Genomic DNA, 17,572 nt, shown 5'->3' on the forward strand with positions numbered 1-17,572 from the left:
ACTTCTCCCCAGCGGCATGGTCCCCTGCCGCAGCTTTCCTCTCGCACCACCCCTGGTGCTGTCGCCCACCCCCGTGTCACAGAGAGGGAAACTGAGGCACGGTGAGGCTGGAGAGGGAGGGCGGCTGCCCTGCAGGAGCCTCGGGGAGTCACTTCCCCTCTCTCTGGGCCTAAGGACCCTTCCTCTCTGCATTTGCCTGGAGATTAAACCTCCTGTCCCAGGGCTTAACCCATCCCTGACTACTGGGGGCAGGGACAGGCCTGGGGCGCAGATCCCCCCCCACCTCTGCCTATTGTGCCTCGCTCTAAAGCGGCCGGTGCTGGGCCCCAGAGGGGCTGATGCAGCCTGGCCACGTGTCCGTCTCCTCCCCTGACACTGAGCTGCAGCCCCTGAGGCGACCGCGATGCACCTGACGGAGGAGAATCTGGGGTCTCGGTGCTCCCCGGCTCTACCTGCAGGAACTCCTCCAGGCCCAGCTTGGTGAATTCGTACTGCAGGTGCACCCGGAAATTCATGTCCTCCACGGAGTGCACCACGATGTTGATGAACTGCATGCAGGCCACCTGCAAGGGAGAGGAGGCGTCACCGCAGGGAACGCGGGGGCAAGATACCCACACCAGCCGGCCGGCCTTTGGTGGGGGGAGGTCACGGGGTCTGGGATCCAGGCACCAGCCGGCTGGCCTTCGGGGCAGGAGTCATGGGGCCGGGAGCCAGGCCTGCCTGACATGGGCAGCTGTTCTCCAGTGACTCGGCTGCCAGGCACTTCCTAGAGGCCCCCTGGGAGGGCAGTGCCGGCCCCGCTCTCCCCAGGTCGGGGACTGCTCACCATGAAATCGATGCTGCTGTCCTCATTCCGGAAGTAGTCCATGAGCTTCTCGAAGCGGTGCGTCTCTTTGCAGACCTGCAAGGCGCCCACAGAGGGGTTATCGCCTGGCCCACCCTGATGGCACCCCCGCATGCGCACAGCTCTCCCTAGGCCCTTGTGCCCATCCCCCCGGCATCGGGGCATGGTCTGCTCTTCTGTCTGATTAACCCTGGGATCCCTCCGTCCTGCAGCTCCCGGGGTAGCTGCTGTTTGCTGGAACGGGCCGGACAGAGCATCCCTGGGCGCCCCTAGAGATGGGGCTGCCCATCCCCGACAGCCAGGCTGGGTCACCCAGGCCAAGAGCTGGCCCCAGTCTCTGCCCCCACAATGCCCATCCCAGCCCCTGGAGCTGGTGGGGCGTGTGCGGGGAATGGCGCCCCCCTGTGGCAGGGCCGGGCTCACCTCTTTGAAGTTGTCGAAGGCAGCGAGAATGATTTCGTGGCCTCCCCTCACCAGGCAGACAGCCGCCAGCAGCTCCAGCACCAGGGCCTTGGTCCTAGGGGACGACCAACGGGCTGAGTGACTCACCCACCACCCAGAAGCCCTGCCCTGCCAGGGCAGAGCCCAGCCACGATCCTGCTGGCCTGAGAGCAGCAGAGTCTGCGCCGGGGACGCCTCTGTCTGCCTGGGCTGACACTTGGGCTGGGGACAGGGGCTGGGGGACGGTCCCAAAGAGCCCAGGCAGGTGCCAGGTTCCCCGCCACCCTGACCTGGCAGGGGTTGGGGAGTCCAGTGTCTGCCAGCTGCTGTGGGCACCGTCCCCCAGGGCCTGGACTGAGACCCATCAAACTCATTTCACACTCCGGCCACCCAGCTGCTGCTAAGGGCCTGTCGCTACCAGCCGGGGCTGGATTGGAGCCCAGGAGCTTTCGGCTACGGTCTGTAATCCCCGTGCTCTCCCCCGGCCCAGCCCTGCACAGCTCCTCGCTGAGACAGGCCCAGGAAGGGGACCCAGCGGAGACCCAGAGAGGGGACCCCGATCTGCTGCCGCTCTGCCTTACCTGGGGTTCTTGTTATGCAGGCTGAGCGCGATCTCATTGACGGCGTGGGGATGGGACATCACCAGGTTGAATCCGTACTGGGGAGGGAGGGAAAGGCAGAGAGCGGGGCGTTAGCAACAGCAGGATGGTCAGGAACGGGGGTCAGGGGCAGGCAGGGTACACAGCCCCGACACACAAACACAGCCCCTTTGCTTCCCAGCAGCTCGGGACAGGGTTTCGTCCGGAGCAGCCCGTGGGCTCTCACCAGCTGTCCGTGCCCGCCCCGCTTGCTTGGAGATGGGGAATTTTATAGGAGAGAAAAAAATCAACGAGTTCACATTTTTTGCACCAGGGGAATCTCAAATCCAGGTGCTACCTGCTGCCCAGTCCCAAATTCGGTAACAGCCAGGCCGGGCAGGAGAGGGTGCCGGAGTCTGGGAGGGCTACGCACCCTCCTGCTTCAGGACTGCAGCGGTGACTGGGGGTCAGGAGGGGAGGTGACCCCACTGCCCCCCTGCAAGGATTCCTGCCCCTCCTCTTGGGGGCAGGTCCAGGGGCTCGACACAGCCCGAGGGCAGGGGCTGTAGCCACTGAGGTGGAAGCACCATGTCCCCCCATCGCCCCCGAGCCTGTGGTAAGTGTCGGGCGCCGGGTACCTGGTAGTTCATGATGGCCCGCAGGCACATGATGCAGACGTGGACGTCGTCCTTCTGGCTCACCAGCCGCGAGTTCTTCAACGCCTTCCTGCTGGGCAAGGTGCTGCAGCTGGCAGAGACAGGGCAGGCTGCGGTCAGCGAGCCCTGGCAGGGGCTGCCTTGCGACCTCCGAGCCGGACGCCACCAGAGCACGCTAGCTCACGAGACCGGATGCCGGGGCTGAAACCCGACCGAGCGTCTCTGAGCCACTGCCCCGCCTCCCCCAGCCCCGGAGCTGCACCTCGGGCCAGCCTCGGCCCTGCACGCTTTGCACGCTCCTCGGAGCGCACGGGGAGGGGCCTGCCCAGGCCCGGCCCCGGCGGAGTAACAGGCCCCGTCCCCTTCCCCAGCTGGGGGTACTGCAGCACCAGCTGCGCCAACCCCACTGGTTCTAACCCCCGGCCGGATGGGGCCCACGCGGCCAGCGAGCCTGAGCCCCACGGGCCACGCCAGGCAGGGAGGAGTCTGTGTCCTTCAGCTCCCTCCCCAGATCCCGGCCACACCCACCCTGCCTTGCTGCCCGGCAGGGCAGCCCCCCTCAGACGCAGTCCCAGAGGAGCCAATCCTACCAGCCCGAGGGGACGGGCGCCTCACCCGTCCTGTCCCACGGCAGCACCTGCAGCCTCCTGCCGAGACCCAGGGAGCTCACCGTCTCGACAGGGGGCGGAGGGGAAACCGAGCCACAGAGCCGGGAAGGGACCGGCCCAAGTCATGCAGCAGGTCGGTGGCTGGGCTGGGAACAGAACCCAGGTGTCCTGTGTCCCAGCGCAATGTCCTGTCCACTAGGCCACACCCTCGCCTGTCCCGTTCCCCCCCCCGCTGCACCACAGAGACGCCCCCTGCCAACAGGCCCCAGCCCCTGGCTCTGAGCGGTAACGGGGCCATCTCCAGGCTCCGGGGGCAGCAGGGCCAAGGGAAGCTCCCGGAGCCCCATCGGAGGCGCCCAGCCCGCGGGGACGATGTGGGGTGCCACACGGAGGAGGCAGGGCAAGGCACACAGAGGGGGAGGGACAGGGCAGCAGGAAGGGCACTTGCTGGTCACACGGGTAGTGCAGGGTCCGTGGAGGGGCAGGACACGCTGGGGGGCCGCAGGGCAGATTGGGGGGGCGGGGGTGAGCACAGAGGTCTGCCGGTGCCAGAGGGGCTGGGAGCGAGGCAGAGACGCGCCGAGCAGGGGGGATCCCGCAGGAAATATGGATGAGGGCGCAGAGCAAGAGGGAGGCAGTCGGGGGGCCGGCAGGTGGAAAAACGAAAGGGGGAGAAGAGAAAGAGACGCGCATGCCCACACGTGCAAACACCCAGATGCACACGCATGCACACATCGACACACATGAATGAACACCCAGGATGCACACTCCACTTACACACATCTACACACACACACACACACACACCCATCTGTGCAATGTCCACACCCACGCGCGTGCACCCCCACCCACGTCCACGCAGCTGAGCAGAGCGGAAAGGCACAGAGCGTGGGGGCAGCCCAGGGGGGTCGTGCCCTGCAGGCCGTGGGGCCTGGAGCCGGCGGGTACTTACCCAGCGAGAGGTGGGGCAGGCACAGCCAGAGGACAGAGAGAGAGAGCACAGGCCAGAGAGACGGGCAGGCAGAGCGAGAGGGAGACGGGCCCTGGAAGCAGAGAGAGGAGGGTGCGTTACTGGCCCCCCCGGGGCAGGACACGGGGCTGGCAGCAGAGAAGGGGACAGGCCGGCCCCGGGGAAGCAAGAAGGGGGCACATGTCTTGGAGGGGGGGGGCACAGATGGTGCGTAGCGTAGAGCAGAGCAGGCAGATGCAGAGTGCGGGGGGAGCATGGACCCGGGGGGGGGGGTCACGTGCAATAGGGCAGAGCAGAGGGGGGTGTATCAGGCAGGCGGGTACATTCCATGGGGAGGGGGGTATCATAGTGCAGAGTTGGGGGAGGGGTGATATACCGCAGGGCGCAGGGGGTATGTGTGTAGGTACCATAGGGCAGAGGGGGAGGGGAGTATACGTACCAAAGGGCAGAGGTGGGGGTACATACCGTAGGGCGGGGAGGGGCGTATACGGACCATAGGGCAGGGGAGGGGTGCATACCATAGGGCAGGGGGGAGGGGCCATAGGGCAGAGGTGGGGGTACATACTGTTGGATGGGGGAGGGTACATACCATAGGGCAGGGGAGGGGTGTGACGAAGCGGGACTGTTCTTAATGTTTCCTCTGAATAGTGTGGGGGTGACTCAGTTTCCCCTGTGCAGTTCTTAAGTATCTAGGGGGTGGGATAAGGGTGTATGATCCTTGCAGAGCCCTAGAGGGCAGGTGTGTGCAGGGGTCTGGACACAGAGAATGGCCGACACCCTGTTTCCTGGCAACTGATGGCCTGGGCCCTTCCCCGCTGCAAGGTGAGAGCTAAAGGGTTGGAGAACAAAGGAATCCGGTGACCTCCTGGCCCGGGACAGGGACAAAGCCCAGGGGAGGGGGGGCTGGAGACCGTTTCAGTTGGGGGCTGGCTGGGGAGGAGGAGTGAAGGGCAGACGGGGTTGTCTGGCTCACTGCCCCCCAAAATGGACCCGGCTGAGGGGTCTGGTTCTCTGCACCTACAAGCTCTGTGTTAGACCATGTTCCTGTCGTCTAAGAAACCTTCTGTTTTACTGGCTGGCTGAGAGTCACGTCTGACTGCGGAGTTGGGGGGCAGGACCCTCTGGCTTCCCCAGGACCCCGCCTGGGCGGACTCGCTGTGGGAAGCGCATGGAGGGGCAGAGGAGGCTGAATGCTCCGAGGTCAGACCCAGGAAGGGGGAAGCCGGGTGAGCCGTGTGTCCTGCAGACAGGCTGCTCCCAGAGAGGAGACTTCCCCAGAGTCCTGCCTGGCTTCCTGGGGAGCAGATCCAGAGCATCACCCGGGGACTCCGTAACAAGGGGTACATACCGCAGGGCGGGGGAGGGGTACACACCATAGGCTGGGGGAGGGGTGCATACCGTAGGGCAGGGGGGAGGGGAGTATATGTACCATAGGGCAGAGGTGGGGGTACATACCGCAGGGCGGGGGAGGGGCGCATACCACAGGGCAGGGGAGGGGCTTACATGTGCCATAGGGCAGAGGTGGGGGTACACACCGCAGGGCGGGGGAGGGTACGTACCGTAGGGTGGGGGAGGGGTACACACCATAGGCTGGGGGAGGGGTGCATACCGTCGGGCGGGGGGAGGGGCGTACACGTGCCGCAGGGCAGAGGGGGGTACATACCGCATAGGGCGGAGGGGGGTACGTACCGTAGGGCGGACGGGCGCGCAGAGCGGGCGAGGCTGGTGGCGAAGGGGGCAGACAGGGTTATGGGGTGCTGCAGATCCTCGATGGATCTGCTCCAGGATTTCAGCTTTTCTAGCGCGCCGTCCTCACCGCTTTCCAGCCCCTCACAATCAAACCTGGGCGGGAGAGGGACACACGCAGAGGCTTCATGGCAAGCGGTGGAGCAGGGACACCCCGGCCGGCCCGGCTGCCGAAGCTGGGGGTGCGGGAATGGGACTTGCGCGCGCTAGCGAGGGCTGCAGGCGCACACGGACGCATTAGCAGCAGGGCAGGCGTAGCGGCTCGAGCGCACTCCTGCTCGCAGCAAGCGCCCCGGCACCAGGGCAGAAATTCAGGTCTCCTCCAGGGGCTCCTGGTTTCAAACACCTTCCCCGGAGCAGCCAGCCATCCCCAAGGCTCGCAGCAGGCGGGTCTGTGTCAGGAGCCCGGCAAACATCACGGCCTTGTACGCCCGGTGCAGAGCTTGACACGGAGAGCCCGGCCGTTCGAACGCTCTTCTCCGCCCAGCGAGCGACCAGCTCAGCCACGCCCTGGCACACGTGTGTAGGCAACTTGCACCGGCAGGGTTTGCATGTTAAAATGACGGGGGAAATCACACGGCCAGGGCACGGAATGGCCAACAGTGGGAGGCGAGAGGGTCACAAGGACAATGGAGACTCTCCTCACCCCCGTATTAGCAACAAGTGGTGCTGGGTGCAGGACACTTTGGCCCTATTCCGCCTGCCCTTCGCCACCGCAGCCAGGGCCCGGAGAAGGGAGAGCGGGCGCGCCCACTCCCCTGCCTCGAACACATGCACAAGAGGACGTCTGAAAGGGGCAGCAGCAAAAAGATAAAAGGAAATGCTCTTTCACACCTGGCGCCGTTGGACTGTGGAACTCACCGCCACAGGAAGTCGTTAAGGGCAGGAGCGTATCAAGATTCAGTCTCCTGCTTTGGGGCCCTGGCCAATCTCTAACTCTTAGGGTCAGGATGACACCTCCATGGGGGGGCAGATTAGCCCATTTCTGCCGGCCACGGGGGTCTCACACCTTCCCCTGAAGCACGTGGGTCAGTTGGCCCTGGGCTCTGAGCCAGTCGGGGAATTGCCACGTTCCCAAGACGAGGGAGAATGGGGGCCAGTGGTCGGGCTAGCTAGGATCACGTGGCCTTTACTTGGGAAGACGCTGCACCGTTCAAGAGACCCAGCCTGTGCAGACCGAGCCGGCCGGCACAGGCCGATAGCCGACAGGGCGCCTGCAAACCCGGATCTCACCTGCTCTGCCCAGGGGGGCGAGGAGTCTCAGCTGCCCCCACTTACATCACAGCACACTGCGCGGCACTTACATCACGGCACACTGCGCGAAGGAGAGATACTCCACCAAGACGTCCAGGCCTTTGTTCTCGTCATTGAGAAACTCCCGAACCCACCTGCAGAGCGGAGCAGAGAGAGAGTCACCCCAGGGGTCCGCGAGCTGCAGCGGTACCTAGCGCCCATGCCGGCCTCCTGCCTCGGGACGAATTTCAGCCACGGTCCGGAGCCCCCCACCAGGCGAGAAGTCAGCGGCGCCGTGCCAGGCCAGGACACCCGAGCTGGGAGGAGTCCTGGGCTGGAAAAGCGACAGGTCCTTGGGGCAGGGACCTTGGGGGCCACTGACACCACCCGGCACCGAGTGATCACACCCAACCCACACCCCAGAGCCAGGGGGAATCAACACAGTGACGCTACCGCGTTGCCAGGACGATAGAGGGTCCATTGACGTCAGTGGGTCTGCGTACGCTGTGGAGCGCGGAGAACAGAAATCAGGGTCTCGCGCCCCCTTTTCCTTCCTGCCCGGGGCACGGCGTGACCTGGCCACACAGGCGCAGCCGTCCCCCGGGCCCCGATTCTCGGCGGTACCTCAGTGACACGCCACCGACACCAGCCATCACTCCCGATCTATCCCAGCCGGGGGCCCACACGCTGGCAGGGACCCTACGGCTGGATTTAGGCCCCCGCCCGGTGGGATTTTCAGATGCAGCCGCGGGCAGCAGCAGCAGCAGGGGCCAAGGCCCCTGTGAAAAGCCGGCCCCTGGTTAGCTTTGTCCTGGGGCAGTTTCCGCTCACGGGCTGAGAGCCCGGCAGAGTCGAGGAATTCAGGGTTAAGCCGCCCTGGGCCCACCCTGCTACAGGCACCTGCTGCGGCCTGTAGATTGCAGCCCCTCCAGGCACCCCCAGCCGCCTGGCTCTTATCTGGCAGGGCCAGAGCTTGTGGCTCCGCTCTGGGTTGCGCTGGAAAGTGGCTTCCCCACCCCTGCGCCCCCCAAAACGCTCGCAGCCAATTTCTCCTCTCCTGGCTCAGGGGTTCCTGGGCCAGGAGCTGCATGCTGGGAACCCTGCCCGGCACACACATCCTGGCCGTGCCCGCAATCTGCATGTGCGTTACCTGACGGGGAGCACGGGCAGGGCTCTTTGGGCAGGGCACAGCCGGCACACGTGTTATTCAGCTGGGGGCACACGCTTGTGCATTACTGGGGCGGGGCATGTTAGTCGGGTGAATCCACACGTGTTATTCGATCAGGGCACATGCCTGGGTGTTAGTCGGGGGGTGTGCACGTGTGTCACTGGGGGGCGTGCAGGCACATGTGATGGGGGTTCACACACACACGTGACTGGGGGGGTGCACGCACATGTGTGACTGGGGAGGTGCACACACACGTGACATTGGGGGCGGGGGGGGGGTGACGTTTTCCAAAGTGTGGTGCTGGGGGCGGTGGGATCTGGCCCAAGTCAGACCCCGGCACTGCCTTGGAGCCATTTCCCCTGTGGGGGGAGGGGGCAGGCGAGCCCGCCCATTTCCTGCCTGTCTGCGCTCCAGCGACTCGCCCCCGGCTCGTTTCCTGTCTGAGGCCACGCTGCTATTTTAGGGCTCTCAGGGGGCTAAAGGGCACCTGGGCTGGCGAAGACGAACCCAGCCGCGGCTGCAGGCTGGAGAGGGGACCCCACGTGGACCCACGTCCTGGCAGTAGCACGTGTCACCTTGTGTGTGTGCGAGCGTGCACACGTGTCTGTGCGCAAAAGGCCATGTGTGTGCACGTTTGTGCACACGTGTGAGCGTGCACAGGCAGGGAATGTCTGGACCGCCCTTCTGCATCAAACCTTCCTTCTGCCCCTGGCCTCAGCAGGCCCAGTGCCGGCCCCCGGCACTCACTGGGACCCTCTCTTCCACCCCCATGGCGGGTCCTGCTCCCCACCTGCTGCCCATGGGGACCTGGGTTCACCTCTGTGGGGGACTCCGGCACCTCTGGTGAACCCAACCCCCTTGCTATATGGATGACACAGGAACTGAGCAGCTCAGAGCAGGGGCCCAGAGTAGGGGCCCATCTAGCCTGGTATCCCAGCTCTGGCAGTGGCCAGCACCCGCTGCTTCCAAGGAAGGGGCAAGAAATACTGCAGCAGGGAGTCCTAGGGAGCGGAGAGACTGGACAACATACGAATTGCCGTCTCGTGGAAGGGCTGTGTGGAATCCAGTGGGGTTTCTATGGCTGATGGCATGAACCCTCCAGAGCTGACCACACAGGAGATCCAGGTTTCTCCAACCCCTCAACAGAAACTCCCCAAAGCAGAACAAAAACCCCAGGGTGCTGATGCCTTTAAAACCCTGAGGCTGCATGGCTCAGGGGAGACTCACAGGGCCACAGAGGAAGAGACGGGGACACTGGGAGGGGGCTGGAGGGGGTTTAGCTGCAGAAGGACCAGCCTAGGTCAAAGCGAGCTGACCTGGAGAAAGAGGCTCCATGGTTAAGAGAACAAGCCATCGCTGCTGCAGCAGCAGGACCCTGGCTGCCCCCAGAGGGCTATGACCCCAGATCAAAGAACGCTCTGGAGCGCTGGGGAAACTGAGGCAGGGAACTGCAGGCAGGATTTATTATTTTTGTCTCGATCTCTGTATTTCTCTTGCTGTTCAGTAATGAGCAATGGTGTCAGGATCGTGCGTGTTCTGTGTTATACCTCCCACGTGCCCTTGTAGCGTTAACTGTGGGCCCAGAGCGCCGTGTGAAGGAGTGCTGGGAGAGGGTGTGTTCAAGCTGTGGGGGGACGGGGCAGTTGGACTGCGGGGTCTGAGCTCTCTGGAGAGGCCGCTCGACAGAGGCCACGTGCCTTGGGACCCCAAGCCAGGGGCAGGGCCTAGGCTCAGTCTAGACTCCCGAGGCTTAAAGCCCATGGCCCAGCGCTTGGGGGTGGCCGGGGGGCTCAGCTGGACCTGGGACAGGGTGTTCAGAGGGACCCATGGCCTCACCCCCACGGTGACTGTCCCACCAGCACCCTGTGGCCCCTGTTTCCTGTCTCCCCCCACCCCGCCCAGCCAGGGAGCTGCTGACTCTGTGGCCCTCCCTCCCCAGTGCAGGATGTCAGCTCCGGCCTGAGCATCCGCTGGAAGGAGAGCCTGGCTGCGGCGAGCCCGCAGGCCTGGCCAAGGACAGGAACAATCCCAGTTCCTGTGCCAGCTGGTATTTCCCCTCCAGCTGCAGCTGGGCCCGCACGGGTGGGGACGTGCCGTCCGCTGTGCAGACACGGCCCGGGGAACGCTCTGCATGGCCACAGCAGCGGGGGCGGCGTCAGACGGGGCACGGTCGGGGGGGGAAGACGCCCGAGGGCAGCGTTGTACCCTGGCCCGCCCAGGCCCAAGGGAAGCGAGGCCGCAGGGCCGGACAAGCCTGCGGGGTCACTGCCTGCACCCCTCCCTGCGGCACGTACATCAATGTGTTGGCCAAACCAAGCCTCAAAGAGCCAGGGGACAGGCTTATGACTATGGGGTGAGAGCACAGTGCTGGGAGCCCTGGGTTCGAATCCCAGCTCTGCCGTGGGCCAGCTGAAGGACTTGGGCCAGTCTATTCCTCTCCCTGGGCCTGTTTCCCCATCCATCCCGACACTGAAAGCTTTTGGGAGCAGGGTCTGTCTCTTGCTGAGTGTGTGCACAGCACCAGGCAATATAGGACCCTGACCTCTAACCCCACCAATCCCGCTCCTCTTTGGGAGCTGGTTCTGGTCCGACAGACACGATGAGCCCGGATCTGTCCCAGAGCGCCCTGTGCTTCCCTGCACTCACCCCCAGCCCTGGCACGAGCCAGCAAACCCCCTCGCCATTGGCACACCAGGGCTAGGGAGCATCTGGCTTGGGCAGCCAGGCTCCATATTTATTCCTGTTCTTTGCTTCAGCCTCTGGTCGCCCCCCGCAGCCCCTTCCCTTCCTTTCACTCTTACTCTTTGCCGCATTCCCACCAGTGTATCCTACTTAACCCACCAGGATCCACAGCGCCCTCCTCATCCCCTGTAACCACCCTCATCGAGTGCTTTTCACCCGGGAGATCGGAGCCATTGGCACAGGAAGGAGAAATAGAATTCTGCCCATTTTACAGAGGGGGGAACTGAGGCACAGAGCGGGGCAGTGACCTATCCCTAACCATTACCCAAACCCTACCCTAGCCAGCCAGTGGCAGACACAGCAACCGACCCCAGGTCCTCTGGCTCCCAGCCCGGTGCTCTACCCATCACGCCCGGCTGGCGCTAGCCCCGCTCCTCTGCTTGCCTGCCTCTGCCAACGAGCGCAGCAAATGGTTGCCCTCCCTCCGAGGGAAACCGACAGCACCGGCCTCCAGCACCAGGAGAAACGCTTATTGATTTGCTGAGCGGTTTGCCCCGGAGCTGCGTAGCAGCAGGTGGGTGTGGGGGACTGGGTTCTCGAGCCAGGCCTTGTCTACACGAGACGCAAGGCCTTGCAGATACACCCTGGGTTGGGAGCAACACTCGAGCTTCCAAGCACAGATGGCAGCAGCTGGTCTCTACAGCCAAGAAGTCTCACCGCAGACGGGCCTTGGGCACAGTCAGGGCCACCTGCGGGGAGACAAAAGGGGCGGTTGGCCCCAGGCCCCCCATTTGAGAGGGCCCCCAAACCGAGTGGCGTAGCAGCCTGGAGGGGCGGGTGGGCAGCGCTGCCATCCTGTACGCCAGGGATCTCATCTCGCCTGGCAGAGCGTGGTGCTGCCAGGCCAGAGAATTCCCCAGCAGGCAGCCTGGGGCATCCTGGCCATGGAGAAAAGGGTCTTGGCCGCTATGTAACGATGCCTGAGCTGTAACGAGGGGAGAGCCAGCCATGCAGAGCCGGAATCCGGAGCGCGAGGGACTTGGATGGGGCACGGGGCAGAGCCAAGCCTACCACTCTGCTGACTCCAGCTCCAGCCCGAGCCCGGCTGCTCGGTGGCACCTACCCAATGTGGTTGGTCCTCAAGGAGATCTCCAGCTCCCGCAGCACTTTGGTCGATTCCTGCACCCTCCGTCTGAACTTCTGACAACAGAGTCCCCCTGTTAGGAACAGCAACCAGCTCCGGGCCCCGAGCCCAGCTCTCCCTCCGCCCCGGCAGAAACCACCTCCCCGCCTTGACCAGACCCATCAGCAACAGAGCCAGCACCGTGCGCTCTCTGGGGCTGGCATGGTCTGTTCTGCATGTGCAATACAGCCTGGGACGAATAGCTAGAGATCAGACAGCTCCGTTTTACCAGGGGGGCCCAGTTAGTCACGTGGGGACAGATTCTCCAGACTTTCCGGGCCAGATTTGCAGGGATTTACCACCCATAGACAGGGTCGCATCCCCACCCCACCCAGCAGCCCCCACGGCAGGACTGATGGAGGGGACGGGATGATGAGCCTGCCAACAGAGAGACAGAGCCGATCTGTGACTGCTCGCAGCAACATCCCCAACGGCCGGTGATGGGACTCTAGCTGGGGCGGGCTCTGAGTCCGACAGAGAATTCTCTCCTAGGGGGTCTGGCTGGTGGGTTTTGCCCACATGCTTGGGGACTAACTAATCACCAGATTTGGGGCTGTGAAGTAATTTTCCTCGTGTCAGATTGGCAGAGACCCTGAGGGTTTTTCGCCTTCCTCTGCTACGCGGGGCACAGGGCACTTGCAGGTTTAGACTAGTGTAAATGGTGGATTCTCTGTAACATGAAGTCTCTTAACTCAGCCAGAGGTTCTGGGTCTATTACAGGAACGGGTGGGTGAGGTGCTGTGGCCTGCGACATGTCAGAGCTCAGACTAGCTGATCACGATGCTCCTTTCTGGCCTCAGAGGCTACGAGATTTTCCAAAGCATTCAGTGCCCAAGGTTTGACAAGCTGGCCCCCTTTTTTGATCCCTAAATGCCGCATCGTCAACCCCAAGTGTCCGAGGGTCACAAGCCTGCCCCAATAATCATGTGACCAGCTTATCAATGTTAAGGTTTCTTTTAAAAACAACAAACCCCAGAGTTTTTCCTGTGATTTGCCTTTTGGTTCGTGTGTCTGAGCTTCTCTCTGCAACCCCAGCAGCTAGAAACTTCCTGTGTTTTAAATGAAAGCCGAGATTCCCCCAACTTCACAGGACTCCAGGAGCTGGGGCTTTGGGAAATCCAGGAGAGCCAGCAACACTCTCACTGGAAACTGAGCTCCTTGGAAATTCAGGACACAGGGTGGCATGAGCCAGAGATCTAATTCAGGACTCCCGGAGCGTCCCATCTCTCCATGTAATCTCAAGGTTTGGGTGGCTATTTCTGTAACCACAGACGGTTTGTTCTGGAGGAGGCGCTGCCCAGGGCGGGGGTCGCTCCGTGCTTGCCAGGCGCCCAGGACGAGTCCAACGAGCACAGCTGCGGTCAGAGCTCAGCATCGGCGCGACGTGCCCATGATGCCACAACAAGCTCGCACTCAGCCTGCGCTGCTGGGAAACCCTGGAGCTCTGAGAAACACCCCACGTGGCTGCTGAGCCCGAGCTGGGAGCCAGGACCCCAGAGCGGGCATCTCTTGCACAAGTGCTTCAGCACCCGCGAAGCATCCCTAGGTTTGGATTTGTAACAGGAGAGTCTCTATGGCCACAGCTCACGGCCGCCGTGCGAGCCCCCCAGCTCACGGCCGCCGTGCGAGCCCTTACCTTCCTAGTCACGCCGGGGTCCAGGAAGGTCTGCAGTTTCTGGATGTAGGTATGGGGAGGGTTCTTCACCTGGAACCTCTCCTGGAGGGGAGGAAAGAGCCTGACTGCGGGTGTCAGAATGGAGAGGGAGTCGCGGGCATCACCGGTGGGGACGGAGCAAACACTGCAAGGGCTGCGTGTGACTGACTCGCTGCTCCCATTAACCTCCCCCTGGAGAACCCCGACGGCTTCTGTGGCCAGCCCTGAGCACAGAGCGACTCCTGCATCTGCGCGGACCCAGCCACAGCGCTGTTCCCGGCCTTTCCCCTGCCCCCGGCCGGGGAGCCCCAGCTCCCCACTGCTGCTGTCCCAGGTAAGCCCCCTGCCCCCAGCCTTCTGCCCACGCAGACCCCAGAGCTGGGCTTATGGCCCCTCCCGCCCCGGGCCCCGGCACCTGGTCGCAGATCAGGTCCCATTTCTTCTCGTTGTCGTACTGGCGCAGGAGCCGGGCTTTGTCAGGCGGGAGGTTCATGGAGCTCTGCAGAGAGGAGAGATGACAGTCGGCACTGGGGGGGCTGCTGGTGGCTGGATCTGAGCCACGCGCTCCCGCCCCGTCGGCGGGAAAGGCACGAGCCACACGCCCCGGCCCGGGCGCAGACGGCTAGGGCTGGCCTGTTCACTCCCGCAGGCCTGAGCGGGAACCGAGGCAGCCGGGGCTGCCCCAGACACACTGCCGACTGGGAGGGGATAGTGGCAACGTGCGCTGGGCTGGTGCCAATGCCCCCCAAGCCCCCGGCCAGCTCCAGGCCCCTGCCCACCCCGGGCTGGCTCCAGCAAAGCCCATCTGCAAGGCACTTAAATGAAGCAGGGCCGGGTTGAGCACCTGGCCCGTCTGGAGACGGGGGGCACCGTGCCACTGCTGATCCAGAAGGCCGGAGGTCTTGATCACCTGGGGTCACTGAAGGGCCCATGCTGCTAAGCTGTGCTGCCGGCACAGATATCCGGGTCCTGCTCCGGCTACCCCGGTACCCTCAGACGGGGCCACATCCTCAGTGGGGGCAAATCGGCTCCGCGCCCCTGAGACGCTTGTGGGACTTCACCCATATCCTCCAGCAGAGGATCTGGCCCCGCCCCTTCTCCTCCCGTCATGCACCCCACATCTTCGGGGCAGAGCTGGGGCGAGGGCCCTGCCCCCTAGTGTGGCCTGCTCTCTCTGGATCTGGGGGGAAACGGGGGGACGTAGGTTCCCTTCCTCCCACCCCCGCGAGGTCTCATCCGTTGTGGTCAGGGAGCAGAGGGGGAGCAGGCCAGGGCCCGGCTCCTCGCAGTGGGCGAGGGTTTTAACCTGGGGGGGGGGGACAGCTCGGATTGTACGGCCAAGCTAAGACATGACTTCATCGCCTAATGCCTTTAGCACACGCAGCTCCTCCGCGCCGGCGAGATGGGAGCACGACCCCACCAGGACCCGCCGACCCTCACGCTGCCCCTTGTGCCGCCCACGCCTGCCACGGGGGTTCAGTGTCCTGCCCCCCGCCCACCGAGCTGCACCATCGGCGAGCAGAGGGCCGACTACCTGCCAGATCCCGCGGCCCAGAGCCTCTGGCTGCATCCCGGCCTCCTTGGAAATTCAAGGCGGCTCCGGCCGCACAACGATCCTCTTGTTCTGGGGCGAGGCGCTCTGGCCTCAGTGTCTCCCGGCCACAGCGCTGGCAAGGCCACGAGGCCCACAGCATCCCTGGGCCATGCCCGACCTCTGAAGGTACAGCCATTGGATGGGGGAGCCTGGCCTCCCCGGCGCCAGACAGGTTTACTCCTGGCTGTGACCTCGGGCCCTTCCCATCCTGCGTCGGCCTTGCCTGCTGAGATTGTAGGCGGCCCGGGGCAGAGACTGGTTCTCATGCTGCGCCCGGGCAATGCCTGGCTCCCGGCCCTGATCTCAGCTGGGCATCCCAGCACTGCTGGAACGGTTCATTTCAACATGAGCGACGCTCCTCTCCCACCTCTCCAGCCCCTGCGCCACGCCCCAGAGGTGGGGCTGGCACCAGGGCTGGGCACGAGTGAGAGTCCAGGTACATCGACACCCGAATCATCAGTGGCGTCTTCACGCGTTGCTCACTGTCACAGCTGCGAGCACTAGTGCAAGCAGGGCACCTGCATTTGCTGCCAGGGTGTTCACACGCAAACACTCCTGCCCAGGTGCCATTAGTCCCCCCAGGCTCTCCCCATTCGCTAGGCACAGGCCTGGCACTGCCTGCACGCTGGAGCAGCTTCTGCTGGGAGCGCTCGGAGCTGAGCAGACACGTTCCACGTTGGGCCTCCTTCCTGTGACTGCCGTCGCACGAAATCTCGCCGTATCACAGACGCATTGCGTCCGGTCTACACCAGCTTCCTCTCTGCACTAACCACAGCCCGGCTCCCGCCGGAGCGCCGCTCTCAGCCACTTCCTGCGATGCTCTGCGCTGGAAGAGATGAGCCAAGCGGTGCGGGCACAGGAGGGGAGCCGGGGCTGCCACCACTTCCCAGCTCCAGCGAGGACTGCCAGCCGGCGGTACTGGGCTGCTCCGCCCCCGCTCGCTCGCCCAGCACAGCAGACGGGGAGGTTTCAGCCCCTGAACTAGGCCCAGCAGCCTGGGAGGGCAAAGGCCCCAGGACCCAGCACTGGCCCCACCAACGTCTGCCCTGGCCAGGTGCTCGGCACCCCATGCCGCGCTCAGCCCGACACCTGGCCATCGCTTGTGGGACCTGGCTGGGAGCGCTCGGACAGTCAGTCCACAGCGTCTCCGGGACACGGCTGTTTGCCTGGCTTCCCGTCATCCTCAGCTCCCTCCGCGGCAGGAGACCCAGCGCCCCAGTCCCACACAGGCCTGGAGGGCGTGATGCTGGACGACATGTGTCGGCCTCTAACCGAGGTCCTGGAAACCCTCCTTTGGGGGGGGGGGGGCGGCGGGATGCCGGGAGCATTCAGGTCTCTTCCCTTCTTCATTCCCTTTACCTGGGCACCTGTTTCTTCCGATCCGCCAGGTGGTGACGGACCAATGCCTCAGAGCCTGGCACCTGCAGGACAGGGGCGAGGGGCAGCAGCTGTGTCCTGGAAGCAGGGGGGGTCAATGCTGGCTGTGGGGCCAAGCAGCTCTGTGGGTTTCCTATGGAGGGTCCCGATTTGGCCCCCTCTTGATCCAAGCCTGCAGGAAACGCCACCCCAAGGCCCTGGAATACGGAGCGTCATCGTGAGGCCTTTGGGGCCAGATCCTCCCCCGGGCAGCGGGCCAGCCCCAGTCCTAGGAGCCAGTCGCTGGTGCCCCTTGTTCATGGCTGCCCTGGCCCGGTGGCACGCCCTCTGCACAGTGGAGAGAGAATTCTGCCTCCCCTCTGCTTTGTCCTCCCTCCGCTCCCTGGGTGTGGCTCATTGCTGTGGCCTTAGAGCGCGCAGGAGGCCCAGGGGCCAGATTCTCTCTCCCTTCCACCGCCAGACACCCAGGAACCCAGAGGGGAATTGGGCGCTGTCTCTCTAGAAACTGCGCTGAATGGCCACAGCGCTACGTAAAGGCCACCAGCCACCTTCCCGGCTGGCGGAAGACACTGCTGGGTCACTTCAGGCCACTGAAGAGCTGATGCCGCTAGGGTTCAGATCAGGACATCTTCCCAGCCCATCGACCCAGATACCACAGTGATGGGCAGGGGGGTGAGAACCAGAACAGCACAGACCAGAACTCCACACCCCATCTTGGCCACAAAGCCCATCTGTGACAGTCCCCGAGACGGTCCAGATCCCTCCTATGAGCGACAGGCGTGACTCAATTTCCCCCCACTGACTGGGTCAGTTTCTCTCACTCCAGGGGTTTGACGGG

General features: G+C 64.0%; 2 protein-coding genes across 3 annotated transcripts in view; one reads left to right on the forward strand and one right to left on the reverse strand.

Moving 5' to 3' along the window:
- The window catches only part of PRPF40B (pre-mRNA processing factor 40 homolog B), an 82,633-nt gene that overhangs the window by 42,010 nt on the left and 23,051 nt on the right, over positions 1-17,572 (forward strand). The window lies entirely within an intron of this gene.
- The window catches only part of FMNL3 (formin like 3), a 45,252-nt gene that overhangs the window by 11,372 nt on the left and 16,308 nt on the right, over positions 1-17,572 (reverse strand). For both annotated transcript variants that reach the window (XM_074935202.1, XM_074935203.1), the window contains exons 2-11: positions 14,179-14,262; positions 13,746-13,826; positions 12,050-12,126; positions 7,148-7,231; positions 5,787-5,939; positions 2,502-2,610; positions 1,867-1,943; positions 1,268-1,361; positions 827-901; positions 453-563 (exon numbers count right to left, since the gene is read on the reverse strand). In XM_074935202.1, the coding sequence (XP_074791303.1) occupies positions 453-563; positions 827-901; positions 1,268-1,361; positions 1,867-1,943; positions 2,502-2,610; positions 5,787-5,939; positions 7,148-7,231; positions 12,050-12,126; positions 13,746-13,826; positions 14,179-14,262 (945 nt within the window). The remainder of the gene's footprint in view (positions 1-452; positions 564-826; positions 902-1,267; positions 1,362-1,866; positions 1,944-2,501; positions 2,611-5,786; positions 5,940-7,147; positions 7,232-12,049; positions 12,127-13,745; positions 13,827-14,178; positions 14,263-17,572) is intronic.

Source organism: Natator depressus, chromosome 20 (genome assembly GCF_965152275.1).
Source record: "Natator depressus isolate rNatDep1 chromosome 20, rNatDep2.hap1, whole genome shotgun sequence".
Taxonomy (NCBI): Eukaryota; Metazoa; Chordata; order Testudines; family Cheloniidae; genus Natator; species Natator depressus.